This window comes from Pelobates fuscus, chromosome 3, assembly GCF_036172605.1.
Source record: "Pelobates fuscus isolate aPelFus1 chromosome 3, aPelFus1.pri, whole genome shotgun sequence".
Lineage (NCBI taxonomy): Eukaryota > Metazoa > Chordata > Amphibia > Anura > Pelobatidae > Pelobates > Pelobates fuscus.
Window position 1 is genome coordinate 249592745 of NC_086319.1, and position 14894 is coordinate 249607638.

The window sequence follows — 14894 nt, forward strand, 5'->3', positions numbered from 1 at the left end:
TTTATTTCCCCCTTTTTACCACCCTCGTTTTGTTTGGTATATTATCCTCAGAAATGCTGAACTGCTGTTTTTGCAACGTGAGAGATTGTTTAAAAGGAACAATCAAAGCCAACCAGCCACTCCCCTGCCCAAGCCTTTCATTTTTTAGGATTTCAGATAGTGTATGGACAGGGTGCGCGTAGTGCTCAGCCAGCACTAGGAATCTCCCAAGTAACATAACTTGGTTTCAATAAAGTTGTTATGGTACCCAAACTTTCCATCCAAGTGTTCTAGCAGCATAGGAATAACACCTCAAGGACAACACGAAAATGTGATGTGTTGGAACACATGGGTGTGGGAGCTTCACTCCTCAAACAAACAACTCTCCAGCCTAAATCTCCCTACACCTGCAGTGGGCTGGTAATCCTAAAATACAATTAAATAAGAAAGTACACTCAGCCCTTAGCAAAAAACACAACCCCTGCTAAGATCTTTGAGAAAAAGACCAATATACACCCCTCAGCTAGCTATTAATAAATAAAGCTTTGTAAAACCCGCCCCCCAGCTCAGAGCACAACATGGCAGCGGCTCTCCCAACCCCAACAGGGATTCATAGCGCGGACTTTGCTGGGCGTGGACTGATGACGTCAGGGCGGTATGTGAGAGCGAGGCTTGGAACACATTGAAATCCAGTGAGCGGTCCGCGTGAATGGTTTGACACGAGAAGAGGAAAGCGGTGACCGCCCGGTGGGAGGAGGACAGGACAGTGAAGTAAGAGAAAGACCGGAGATGGCGGCAATCAGCGTGTGTTTAATTAAACAGACCGCCTTACCAGACACTGTGCTCTAAATATCGGCGCAGACAAAACATCAGCTGGTGTAACACATATAGTAACTGGATCTCAGAGCCACACTGCTAGCAGGCTTCCATTTATACTGCTCTGATAGCAGCACAGCTCTGATAGTATGCATGGTGTAGGGTAATGGGCTCCCTCACTAAATTAATGTAACTATTGCAGCTGTCCCTGGCTTAAACATAATGTGGCTCCATGTAATCAGCCAAAATATAGCAAAAGTCAATTGTTACACAGTGTGTGTGTCTAAGTTACGTTTGTAGGGATCTTTCGGTACAGTAATTTATGTGGTGGAAGCCCCAATTTTTTTTTTCCATTTTCTTTTCTTTTTGGGGCTCCACTCTAAACTCTTGATTTTCCAGATTCTGTATGCTTTCCCGCACACAAATATAACTTATTGATGATCCTTTGTGAAAAAAGGTGCCCTTCAATATGTTACCTATTTGTTTAAAGAATTATTATTAACATGAGTATAGCGCCAACTTATTCCGCTGCACTTTCCAATATTATGAATGGTGAAATTTTAACAATAAATGAGATCATTGCAAAATGTTATAGGAACAACAGGTTGATGAAGACCCTGCTCAAGCGAGATTACAAGCTAGAGGAGGTAAATCCGCAACAAAAACTGCATCATAAGTGGTAGCAACTATGCAACAAGGTGAGAAAGAAGCAGAACTAGAGATGACAGTGGAGTGTGGCCTTTTCAGAGAAATAGGTTTGTGAAAGTTACTCTGGGAGACCATGAGCTTTTTTCAAGAGCTTGGTTTTGAGGGACTTCTTAAATGATTGAAAAATATGGGGGGAATCTGATGGGGTTAGGCAGACTGTTCCAAAGGAAAACAGCTGTCTGCCAGAAGACTTACATGCGCAGATTTAGCATTAAAGTTGCAGCAGCGGAAAAACCAAGAAGTATACCTACGAATTGGTGAAGAAATGTAACAGGATCTAGAGCTGTTGAGAGCTTTATAGCAAAGGGTTAGCGTTTTGAATTGGCTCCTGTAGGGTGCAGGAAGCCAATGTAAAGCTTGACCGAGGGGGAGGTGTGAGAGGAGAATCAGCCTGGTGGCAGAATTCATTACAGACTGTAGTAAAGCAGTACAGTTTCTGGGGAGATCAATTAGGAGAGAATTACAGTAATCAATCTTGTGTAAGGAAAGGATGAACGCAGGCAGTGGTTCAAGGTGGAATCGGCAAAATGTGGCAACAGACTTTACATGAGGTGTAAATGTGAGACCGATCTTGCAAGGACAGGCTGATGCAGGTACCATCAACTTGCAGGGAGAGTGAAAGATGAGTACTAGTATTATAAGGAGGAAAAATAGGATGCCCCATTTTAGAAGGATTTCATAAAACGAGACGACATCCAGTCAGAGATGGAAGAAAGGCAACTGGTGACAGATTGTAGGAGAGTGGGAGAAAGATCAGGGAAGGAGAGCTAAATCTATCTGGGGGTGTCATCAGCATACAGATTGTAGCAGACTCCAATGGAGTTGGTAAGAGGCAGTGCAAAGCAAAAACAAAATGGGACCAATAACAGAGTCTTGGGGGACAGAGGCAGGACAAGTGGATGAGGTATCATTGGAAAAGGAGACTCTGAATGAACTTTGGGAGATAAAGGACAAGAACCAGGAGTTGGTGTTAGAGACCGCGGGATTGAGAGTTTGAAGGAGGACATGATCAACAGTCAAAGGCAGCAGAGAGGTCAAGAAGAATTGGTATAGAGAAGTGGCCTTTGAATTTAGCTGTGATTAGATCGTTTGTTCCGTTTAATCAGAGCAGTCTCAGTAAAAGGGCGGAAGACGGATTGAAGAGGGTTCAGGAGAGAGTTGGAATTGAGACAGCAAGTCAGGTAAGGAAAGACAAGTAGTTCCAGAAGTTTTGAGGAGTAATGTAGCAGGGATATTGGACAATAGTTGGAAAGAGAAGACTGGTCAAGAGATGACTTTTTAACGACTGGTACAACAGTAGCACGTTTAGGGGGAGCGGGGACAATGCCAGATGAAAGATGGCAGTTGAAGGTATGTGTTAAGGATGGCACAAGAAGGGTGAGAGGATGGGAAGCACAGCCGCTTCTGGTTCAGTAGTTTGGAAGAAGGGTAGGAAAGGCACGGTCCAAGAATCAAGATAATTAACCCAAAATACAATGCTTTGACTAGTTAGAGGGACACTAGACACCAGAACTACTTCAGTTCATTTTAACTGGGCATAGTTTTGAACCGCTTAAAGAAATATCGGAATCACCAGGACCGTTACAGCCTGTTGTAGTGACCATGGTGCCAGGAGTGTCTAGTATCCTCCAATTCTAATAGTCAAACTGTTTGCAAGAAGTTTGACAACTTTCCTTGAATTTTCCATGTACCCGCTGCCTTGTGTGTAGAGGTAAACTTCTACAGGGAGCTTCTATTGGTTCTACTGAGCTTAAGGCCTGTGTTGTGTAATGCCGGCTCTTTGGCAGAGAACTTCAGCTGAGTGCTCTCTGCCAACGAAAGCCTCCATGTACACCTGGACTAGGCTCCGTGCAAAGCTTCCCAGCAGTTTGGGCGCACACTAAGTAAGTTGTCAAACTGTTTGCAAAAAGTTTGACATTTTACCTGAGAGGGCACCAGTGTAATGGTACTTTTAAGAAGTCATTTAAAATATTTTATCTTAGTAATTTAAAAAAAATTCTGGTAGGTATTTATTCATTGCTAATGTCACCTTACATTTTTCTTTGTTTGTTGTGAGAGAAGTATTAAGACATGGTTATTTGCCAACGTGTGAGTGTTTGGAGTTTGTCAAATGAGAACTGAAAGCATGGCGGTTTTGCACATTTTTCATTTTAGCTATTTAAACCTAAATTGTGACGTTCTATCAATTCACACTAGTAAGTAACCCTTAATGAAATGTTCTTAACCTGATGCTCTCCTACTTCAATATCACCATGTTATTCTTCACTTGTTTCTTCAGCTTCTGATGACTTTAGCTTATGGTTTCTGGCAGATACCATATCATTTTTATATTTTCATACAGAGACTCAAATCACCGATTTAACAGAACTTTTCACAAGGTCCATCACGGATTTAGGCACAATAACATGCCTGCTCTCATAATCCATCGCAATGGATTTCTGTTGGGGAAATTCAAGACCAATGCTCATCCTTTGCTATTTTTGCTAGTACTTCCTTTCATGTATATCGTCATACTAGGTGTTTTTGTTTTTTCTTTAAAGGAGCACTCTTAACATTTTAAAATATATGTGCTAAAATTACTGTGTGTGTGTGTATGTATTTTAAAACGGGTGATCTTAAGCAGTAACTATTTACCAGACTTGTGCTGGGCAAATACAAATAGTTAATTCAAAGAAATTGTGGTTCAGGCAAATAATATGTCGATCTAGCATTTCAGAATTGCAGAATTCTGATGAACTCAATTTATTTGAATTCACAAGTATAATCTCTAACCAACCGCTGTTTATTTTTTTTGGATCTTATGTAATTTCATCATTTATTTATTTTATTTTTTGTTTGTTTGTTTTAGAAATGTCAGACTTGCAAAGTCAAAACACTTTCTTCATCGACACAACCATTAAGAGGAGGAAAGAAGCCAATGAGAAGAAAGTAATTTTGGCATGGGCTCTCCTGAATGCATCATTAGCAGGGATGCTTTACTCAGAAATGTGAGTCCAATGTTCCATTATATATATTTTTAAAAACGATTTTAAAGAAGTAGCACGACATAGATTTTTCATTCAAGAATATTCCTAATTATTGTATGTTGTTTGATTTATCATAGGTCCGGTAAAATGATTAGTTCATACTTCAGTGTTTCAGACTGGCCGCTGTGGTACATTGGTAAGTCAGATTTCCTGGTTTTTGTCATCAGCCAAAAATAGGTCAAGCCTTATAGAACATAATGTGCATCCATTTCAAAATATGGTGATGTAAACACCTACATGTTACCTCCTAATTTGATTTGGATTGGTGATAAAAATGTTCAAGAGACTGTTTTATGCTGATTTACCTCTGTCTCTCACATTAATTGTATATGAAAATACTATGGAGACAAAAAAAGATAATTGGGAAAGGTTTAAAGGGAAACTGTCACTTTTCTTGAGCTCTGCCTTTTTCTTTCATTGGTTAGTCAGGGTTAGTCATTCTCCATGTCAGTTATGCTTCCAGCTAAGCTACTTTGGAGTTAGATTTTAAATTCTCCTTCAATTCTCACTTTAATAAATAACCCAGAGTATGTAGAGTTGGAGAGACAGAATATATATTTAAAAGAAAAAAAAAAGCATCATATAAATGATTTCTCAATCCATTTTAGTTAGGGCACACTGCACTAGAAAAAAAATAAACCAAAGCATTGTTTAACACACGTAATAGGTGTTTTATTTCAATATCTTAATCATGAAATGGGCAAAAGTTTGTAGAAACTCAGTAGCTTGCCTTTTGGTTAGTCCCCACTCAGGGAGCGCCTTGTAATGCAATGCAAAGATCTGGAGTTGAAACTATACCATTTGTGGTATTTGTCTACTTTAAAAGATGCTAAGTGACAAAGGGAATTTGCAAAACCCTTTAAGCATGTATTGCATTTTAAAGAAGCAGACTAGAGACCATAACCACTACAGCTCTTTGGTGCAAAACATATGTGAAATTCTATAACCGATTAGTCCATCCAACTTTGAATGGCAGTGAAAGACTACGTGCCCTAGACCACGGCTTGACAAATCCCAGGCCGCGATGTCCTGGAACCTGGATTTGTCAGCCCGTCCCTCCGCTCTCGTGCAAATCTCTGCTCGCCAGGAGAAAGTGAAGGGAACTGTAATTATTTCTCCCGGTGCTAAGGCCAGGTAGGGCAATTGCAAGGTGACAGGATAAAGGTTTAACATAACTTGGCAGGGCAGAGCCCACAGCCTGTTTTTCCCATAACCAATGCAATCTGCTATAATGGTTATGGTGCTTAGAGTGCCTTTTAATTCCTGTGCGAAGACCAGTACTGAAACTGTATAAAATAATCTATTTTGTTGTTCGCCAGGATGTTTGATTACATTTAATTTTGCTTTACTAATTCTTCCCCCTTTTACCCTTCTTTCTCATCTCCAGAATTAGGTTTTGCATTTGTATTCAGCATGAATGCACTGTATGATTTTTGCCATTATTTCAAATACACAATGACCTCTCCGAGCCTTGCTATGAGTCCAACCCAGCAAAAGCTACTTGGAGTACCTGACTCGTGTAAGTGTGAACAAAATAATGGTAAAATATATGCCACTGCCTTTTAAATTCTACTCCTGCTGGTTGCCATTAGAAAATCGTCTAATTGGTGCTTCATAATTTTAATTCAGTTTTATTTATTTCATTGTATACTGTATTTGAAGTCTGACTAAATTAACACTATAGTGTTAGGAATACAAATGTGTATTACGAATGCTAGTGCCCTGGTGACCGCGTAGGTGGCTGGCCCCTAGCTATAGGGAGAAAAAAGTGCTGCTGTCCAAACTCCTGAGCTGAGGTCATTGAAATAAATGCAATATTTTTAAGCTGCATGGTGAATTTGGGATTTGGGGGGTGGATGGGGGTGGGGAGGGGGGTAAAGTGTTCTGGGGCACCTATAGTGTCCAATTTAATGGTTTTTATAAAGAAGCAATGAATTAGTAGTGTGTAGTGATTGCCACGCATCATAACTGAGTCATCATAACTGATCTCAGAAGAGGGGAAGCAGTTGAATTACAGGCAAGTTTAACTTAAGGACACGTGCCATGTCATGATTTCCTTTTATTCCAGAAGTTTGGTCCTTAAGGGGTTAAAGGATCAATCCATGCACTGTAACCACTAACATATTTTCTAATACAATCTACGTTTTCAGTTGTTAATGAAATCTTGTGATATGTCCTTATATATGCAGGAGATGTGCTGCTTGTAAGGATATCTATATTTTTATGTATTCCTTTTATATAGCAGCAGAACATGCACATGGGTGAAGACATCCATGGTAGACCGATAACCACTTATTGGACTTTAAAAATGTCCAGTAAGGAATATAACTCCTTCCCACTTGCAAGTTATAACTGATTCATCTCCTCATACCTCTGCTCAAACAAGTTGATGTCTGAGGGACATCTTGGTTAACTATATCCTTGCCAGGCATCAGAGTCTTCTGTGTGATGACTTATGTGAGCAGAGTTTAGCCTTTTAAGCAGTTTTCTGGAATGCATGTACATGTGATGTATTTGACTGAGAATCACAATGATGCTCTTGTAGTAGTTTGAAGGTATCAGTGTGTGTGCCAGAATCATGATGACATTTCATAAATGCTTCTGCAAGCCTATCTGACTGCAGGATGAGTGTCTGTATAGGAACAACATGTCACTCAGCCCCTCCACATAAGAGGTCTTTTTAGAAGAGGAACTATAATTTTTTTTTAAAAATATTTGACAGGTGATTCAAAATACAGCATGGCATTATTGGTATACGTTAAATCACCTGACATAGCAAGAGAAAACATCCCCATGAGAAATAGCCTGAACTTTTGAAGTTTTAGGTTAGCAAGAGTAAAGAACCATTAAAAAGCAGCTGCGCCAGTGCATCAGAAAATGTTTTGTGTTCAGTGAGTTCGAAAAGAATGCCTGTATGTATGTTGCAGGATTTAGTAAATGGGCAGATATGTAAGGGTCTACCCCTAACCAAAAGGAGGCAATGGGATGGGGGGGGGAAGGGGTATGAATACGTTCACTGATATGGGTGGACGTGTGAGAGTAAGAAAACCATGCACTTTAGGGGCTTGGCAATAAAGCCTTTTCAACCAAGGCAAACTTTAGATGTCAGCAATGCAAAACCGAAAGAAAAGAGTGACCAAGTGAAATAAACAAACAACAGAATAAATGAACAGTAGGAAGAACATGTAATCCCCAGAAACACAGGGCGTGAGAATTCACAGGGCAACTTCACCACTCCCTAACGCAGTATCCTTAGTCGGGTTTCTCCCTGAGTCCCCAGCATCCCCTTGGAACAAAAGTAGTCCCTAAACTGGGATCCCACTCATGGGTCGTGGGCTGAACAGTCATCTTAGGGCTGATGGTGTACAGGCCTAGTGACTGTAGGAATGTGAAGGGCTCTGCAGCCATAGAGAGCAGGTGGCTTGTTATGTGACCATAAGGGACCGGGACGTTCCTTACCGGTATTCTAGGCCTGCTCTCTGTAGTTTAGTGATAGGTGTGGGAGATCTGCGCCACTGTAGTGTGGCTATGGTTAGGTCTTGGTAGAAGGTTAGAGTTTCCTCTTCAAAACTGTATGGCGTCTTGCCTCGAAGAGCTGACATAAGGAGGCTTTTAGCATGTGTAGAAGGGCACCTAACTATAACCTCTATTTCCACGGTATGTGGAGCATGTTTGGCTCGCAGCATGCCCCGTTCAAGGCAATCGTCTTGGCCTGCGCAGACAGAAGTATTGATGCAACTAGACGACAAAGGCAATGTGGAAGTTCCTCATGAGTAATAGCATCAGGGGTGCCCCTTATTTCTATGTGGTTGCGCGTGTTGTGGTCTTCCATAATGGCCATTTGTGTAGTGACATATTGTGTAGTACCTTGGACATATTGGAGGTATCTGACTGGGTTTTGTAGAGTAGATAGGGCTGCTTGAAAGTCTGAGATGTCTCCATAGATCAAATTCGGTCTGAGAGCGTTTGAACGTCCACCTTGACGGCCTCAATATTGGCAGCAGGCAGTTTTTGCAGATCCTGCAGGAGATTATGAATGTCAAGTTAAGTGGCAATGGCAGAGGACTCTGGGATTAGGGTGCAATGTTCTGGAGTTGGCAGACCTCTGTTGATTAGGTGGGCTTTCAGTATCAAGTGAAGGTGGTAGCCTCTGTCTGTTCCGCGGCGGCCATCTTATGTTGCACCTAGTTTTTGAGTAATGCACCATGATCATTTTAAATTTGGTGACCGGAATAATGGCATCAATTAGTCGGAGCCCACCCAGAGGAAAGATACGGACTACTTTCTGTTCAAAGGGCAGGATAAGACTTGTTTTAGAGTGGTTTTGTGGTAGCCACAAAATGTGCATCTGCCTTGGCTGAACAGCATGCTCCGCTCAGGAGCTAAAATGTTTATATAGTAAAAGAACTCTTTATGGTAGGAGAGCCATCTACTACTTTAATACAATTAAGAAAAAGTACTTGAACAGTGCTGTCCATTCTTGCTACTCTGTATAAAAGATACTAGATTATAGATTTACAGGAAAAGTCTTCAACTTCTTTTTGTTGCATGTATGTCTAAATGTATCTTTTGTTTGTTGCACCTGATGTCATCCTTAAATTGTCACTGTGGAATATGTTGTAAAATAACTCCTAATTTATTACAGTTGTACAGGCCTCTCCACCACGAGATCTTGTGAAAAATGTTCCAATGTCTACGCCATCACCCAGCATGCAAGGCCAGAATGTGTTAAGCTTCAGTCCATCCCGATCACCTAGTGCCAACCCAAAGTTTTCTAATAGCTGCATTAGTGGGTACAGTCCTCCAATACAGACCATGTTGCCTAGTAGTGGTGGTTCCTTTTCATCTGCTTTGCCTTATTCATCAAATAGTAGCTTCTCCAAAGTAAGTGTACTCTAGAACTTGATTTAAGCATAAAATGCATATCACTGTTGAACTTCTGTCTGCATGCTCTAGCCCTAAACATGGCTGTTATATCATCAGTCTCGGAAAAACATTTCCTTGTGCTCCTGTTATACAAAGCAAATAAAACTTTTGTATTTTTAGTAGTTCTTTTCAAAAAGTTCACTTATTGAAGTAGAAACTTAATTTAATTATGCTTGTTTTGGTTTGTGTTTAAGCATAGTGTTATATGTTGATTAGGCTAGTATTAAAGGAATACTCTACCCAAGTAGTCTTGCATTTTTGCAAAGAATACCTTGCACCAATAATATGCATTTGCGTGGCTCATAACTGCAACAGAAAGTAAGTCACTGGAGTTATATCATCTCAATTCTGACCTACCTGCGTTAAACTTTGTCCTGGTCGTACTTGGTGTGTGTGTGTGTGTGCAGCTTGTGCACAACCTCCAACAGAGCCATTAACTATAGAAGCAGTGTTCTCTCTTATAAGACATACGTTTATGAAAAAAAATCAAACCCCATTTACCAGAATGAGTCTCCCAATGGGTTGGAAGAAAAGTTAGATAGAAACACCTGAAATGGTCATATTTCTTAGATGGGAATTCTGTATGTAGAATCCTGTTAAAGAAATGTCTCTGCCAATTATCATGTATGCTTAAATATTTATAAGATTTTTTTTTTTTATTTTATTATTATTTGTGGTCTTTGCTATTAGATGCAGAGTTACAGCCCTGCTCCAGGCTCACCGCAATATGCAAGCAATCATGGTCTCGCAGAAAGCAGTGGATTGAGGTCTCGATATCGTTCTTCACCATGTGCCTATAGTTCACCAAAAGACAAGGAAGATTATATGACAGATCTGAAGCTGTTGGAAACATTTCTTAGATCTGAAGAGGAGAAACAGCAACGCTCTCAAATTGGTATTACACTAGACTTAAGATGACGTTACAACTATCTGTGCTTTACTGAGCTAATTTGTTCCATACCTCAAGTCAGTTTACGTTAATCTGACAATCCAGTTGCCTTCATTTTAGGTAAAATTTGTCGGTTAGTCAAGAGGGGCGAGGAGAGATCAGGAGAGGACAGATTTGCGTGTCTTCCACATAGAAATGATATTGGAAGCCAGAGGAGCTAATGAGTTTACCAAGGGAGGCGGTGTAGATGGAGAACAGTAGGGGACTGAACCTTGGGGGACACCAGCAGAGAGGAGTTTGGGAGAAGAAGCAGAGCCAGAAAAAGAAACACTGGGAGAGGTAGGAGGAGCACCAGGATAGAGCAATATCTTGTAGACCGATATTGCGGAGGATGAGAAAAGACTGTTGATGATAAATGGTGTCAAAAGCCACAGAAAGGTCAAGGAGAATCGGGATACAGTAGTGACCACGAGATTTTGCAGTGAGTAGATCATTGGATACTTTGGTCAGTGCTTTTTCCACAGAGTGCTTAGCACGACTGAAGCGGGTCTAGCAGAGAATTGAACTTGAGTAAGTCTGTCAATCTCACATACACAACTCTTTCAAGGATCTTTGATGCAAAAAGTAGTAGCGAGATAGGACGGTAGTTGGATGGGGTGTTGGGGTCAAGGTTGGGCTTCTTTAGTATTGGGGTTACAGTTGCATATTTGATGGGCAATGTAAATCTGCCAGAGAGGAGAGAGAATTTTAGTAAGAGGTAAAGAAAGTGAAGAAGACAGAGTACAGATGAGATGTGAGGGAATACGATCTAGGGATCAGGTGGTGAGGCAGGAGGGTTGGAGCAGAGCAGAAACCTCTTCCGCTGTAGCAGGTGCTAATGAACATAGAACAGCAGAGGGAGTGAGGTTAGGGGAAGAAGAAATATGAGAGATCTCTTCTCTAATTGTAGAGATCTTGTCCGTGAAGTGTGTTGGAAAGTCTGAAGCGGTCAAGTTAGTAGATGGAGGAGGAACAATAGGGCGTAGAAAAGAGATAAATGTGTGAAATAGTAATTTGGGTTCGTGGGAGAGTGTGATTATGAGGGTATTGAAGTAACTTACTTTTGCAGAGAAAAGAGCCAAGCTGTATGAGCGCAGCATAAATTTATAGTGGAGAAAGTCAGACGCACAGTGAGACTTTCTCCAACAGCATTCAGCAATTCTGGAGCATTTTTGGAGGAATCGAGTCAGTTTGGTGTGCCAAGCTTGATTTTTGGGTCGCTTGCTGCATTTAAATGTATGAGGTGCCATGATGTCTAGTTGAGAGGAGAGGGTGGAATTGTAGGAGGTTGCAGAGCTAGGACAGGTGAGGTTTGAGATAGGTAAAAGAAGAGTTTGGAGGTGAGTGGGAAATGCTCTAGGTCAAGACATTGGAAGTTTCTGTGAGACTGATGTTCAGATGGTGGTGTCAATTGGGTCTTGGGTATGCCAATGTCAAAAGTCAGCAAATGGTGGTCCGATAGAGGAAAAAGAATACTGGAGAGATTAGAAGCAGTACAGTATATTATGAAACCTTAGGCTTATACTAAAGTGACAATTGCTGTATTTCAAATATGAAGTCAAAGTAGCCAACCTGGAAGCATAGCTGACTGGGAGACATTTCTGCTGCTTTGGTCTCGAATTTAAAATCCCAACAATTCTCTCTTTAGTAAATAACTCTAACAAATATTCTATGCTGTAGATTCAAGCCCTATCTCTTTTTAAAACTATTTATAAAAAAAAATAAAAAAAAAATTTGTATACGGCTGTGGGTTTAGTTTTAACTTTTGAATACTTTATACATTATATTTCCTTCATAATATTTTATATCTTCCCCCATAATAGGGATAGCGCACAAGCAACACAATATATTACTACTGGGTTTCTTTTTTCTTTTTGTTTTTTTAATTTTCCATGAATGAGTGTTATGTTTTGAGAACAGGCAAGGTGTCCTAAGAATACATTGCAAACTTATTCTGACGCAGTAGTGTTAAAATCGTGAGAAATAGTACCTTAGAATGGCATGAAACACCCATTTTAGGTTCAAGCATGGTTAAATCCCTTCTGGTATTGGGAAGATATCAATTCCTGGGGTTCTACTTAGTCATCTGGGACCCTTGAAATCATTGTGGCTAAGGGTGAGGACTACCCACAGGTCTGGGCATACTGTCAATCACTGATTACTGTGTGGCCTGCAGGGACTTCCTAAATCTGCTGTGATCGGGAAATCCGAAATAGCTAGCTAGAATTTTCCTAGAACACTGCTGAAATCAGCAAAAAGTGACATTGTTCAGTATGGTGGCACGGTGTCACTTCACAAAATAGCATCTATGGGGTATAGAGGGGCCTTTTAAAATGAGGGCATTTTGTTTTCTTTTGAACAAACATACATGGTCTATAAAACTTGCCATGCAAATAAATTTTCATTTGAAAAACATTAATTCTAATAAGCAGATTTTGCTTAAATTATTAATAGAATGGTTAAATGTAAAATTTGGAAATGGCTTTTTGTTAAATACCCTGGGGGAGGTGGACAAATGTTTGGTTTGAATACCATGACCTTGAATAGTGGTCCTATAACTGCCAATAATTACAATTCGAGATATGAGGCCTTTTATTATTGTGACTAAGTGAATGTACATTAACCCCTTAACGCCGTTACGGCATTCAATGCCGTCGCGCTTTATATTGGCTTTAAAGCCGTTGCGGCTTTCTGCGCCAGGAGGTAGGTAGGTAGATATAATATATATATATATATATATATATATATATATATATATATATATATATATATATATATATATATATATATATATATATTTATTTTTTATTTTATTTTAAAATATTGAAACAAAATTTTATATAAATTATATATCCATATGTAATTTCATTCTAACTGTATTTTGTTATTTAATATATATATATATATTTATTTATATTTATTGGTAACAAAATACACTTAGAATGACATTCTATATATAAAATACAAATAACCGTGTGTGTGTGTGTGTGTATATGTATATATATATATTTACATAAAAGATTACATTAGTATACACGTAGAATTTAAATACATATATGTGTATATTTAAGTAATCTTTTAACATAATTATGTGATTTCATTAATTAAAATTTGATTGACATGCCTGACAACACAGGGAGAAAGTGCTGAGAATTTAATTCGCAAGCACTATATTTGACCCTGTAACTCTCCAAGACACCATAAAACCTGTACATAGGGGGTGCTGTTTTACTCGGAAGACTTCGCTGAACTCAAATATTAGTGTTTCAAACTGGTAAATTGTATTACGACGATGATATTTTAAGTAAAAGTGACGTTTTTTGCATTTTTTTACAAACGAATAGCACTTTTATGGACTATATTATTGTTGTAATATGTTTTACTGTTTTAAAACACTAATATTTGTGTTTAGTGAAGTCTCCCGAGAAGAACAGTAGAGAGTCACATATAAGGCTTGCATTTCATTTTTTTCACATTTTTTTTTTTTTTCACATTGAAATTTGCCAGATTAGTTATGTTGTCTTTGAGAGCGTATGGTAGCCCAGGAATGAGAATTACCTCCATGATGGCATACCATTTGTAAAAGTAGACAACCCAAGGTATTGCAAGTGGGATATGTCCAGTCTTTCTTAGTAGCCACTTAGTCACAAACACTGGCCAAATATTCGTTGTTTGCTTTTTTCACACACAAACAAATATGAACGCTAACTTTGGCCAGTGTTTGTGACTAAGTGGCTACTAAAAAAGACTAAACATACCCCACTTTCAATAACTTGGCTTGTCTACTTTTTCAAATGGTATGCCATTAGGGGGGTAATTCTCATTACTGGGCTACCACACCGTCTCAAAGGTAACATTACTAATCTGGCAAATTTCAATTTGAAAATGGAACGTTCTAGATTTGACCCTGTAACTTTCCAAAACACCATAAAACCTGATAATGGGGGTACTGTTGTACTTGTGAGACATCGCTGATAACAAATATGTGCATTTTTTTTTTGCAGTAAAACCTAACAGTATTATGACATTCACAGCTAAAATGGCAGACGGAAATACAAATTTGAAGAAAAATCTTATTTTCTCACATTTTTTTTTACATTTTATTCATAATAATTTATGTTCCATATATGAAAAGTTATTGATAAATTAAAGCCTTGTTTCTCCTGAACAAAATTATATATAATAAGTGTGGGTGCACTTAATGTGACAGCGGTGAATTACGGTTGAACAGAGAGCGCAAATTCCAGTTTTTGTTTACGTTTTGTTTTGATCAGAACGTGCACTATTGACTCCGTCCTGAAGGGGTTAGGGATTTTGTTTTTTACTTGCACTTTTGTAAAAAGAAATGATATAAGTAATACTCCCGGGGGAAAAAAATATTTATTAAAATGTAATCATGCTTAATGTAAAAATGTTATATATAGATAGAGATATAGATAATTATTATTATTTTTTTTTCAAAATTCCATCGGTCCTTTTAAAAAATTATGTATAATAAGAGTTGGTGTACT

At 39.0% G+C, this 14894-nt stretch overlaps 1 protein-coding gene across 1 annotated transcript in view; it reads left to right on the forward strand.

Moving 5' to 3' along the window:
- Nucleotides 1-644: 644 nt before the first annotated feature.
- TMEM209 (transmembrane protein 209) overlaps nucleotides 645-14894 on the forward strand; it is a 36688-nt gene continuing 22438 nt past the window's right edge. The window contains exons 1-6 of the mRNA XM_063445468.1: nucleotides 645-750; nucleotides 4352-4490; nucleotides 4607-4665; nucleotides 5917-6048; nucleotides 9175-9413; nucleotides 10146-10350. Of these exons, the coding sequence (XP_063301538.1) occupies nucleotides 4354-4490; nucleotides 4607-4665; nucleotides 5917-6048; nucleotides 9175-9413; nucleotides 10146-10350 (772 nt within the window). The 5' untranslated portion in view covers nucleotides 645-750; nucleotides 4352-4353. The remainder of the gene's footprint in view (nucleotides 751-4351; nucleotides 4491-4606; nucleotides 4666-5916; nucleotides 6049-9174; nucleotides 9414-10145; nucleotides 10351-14894) is intronic.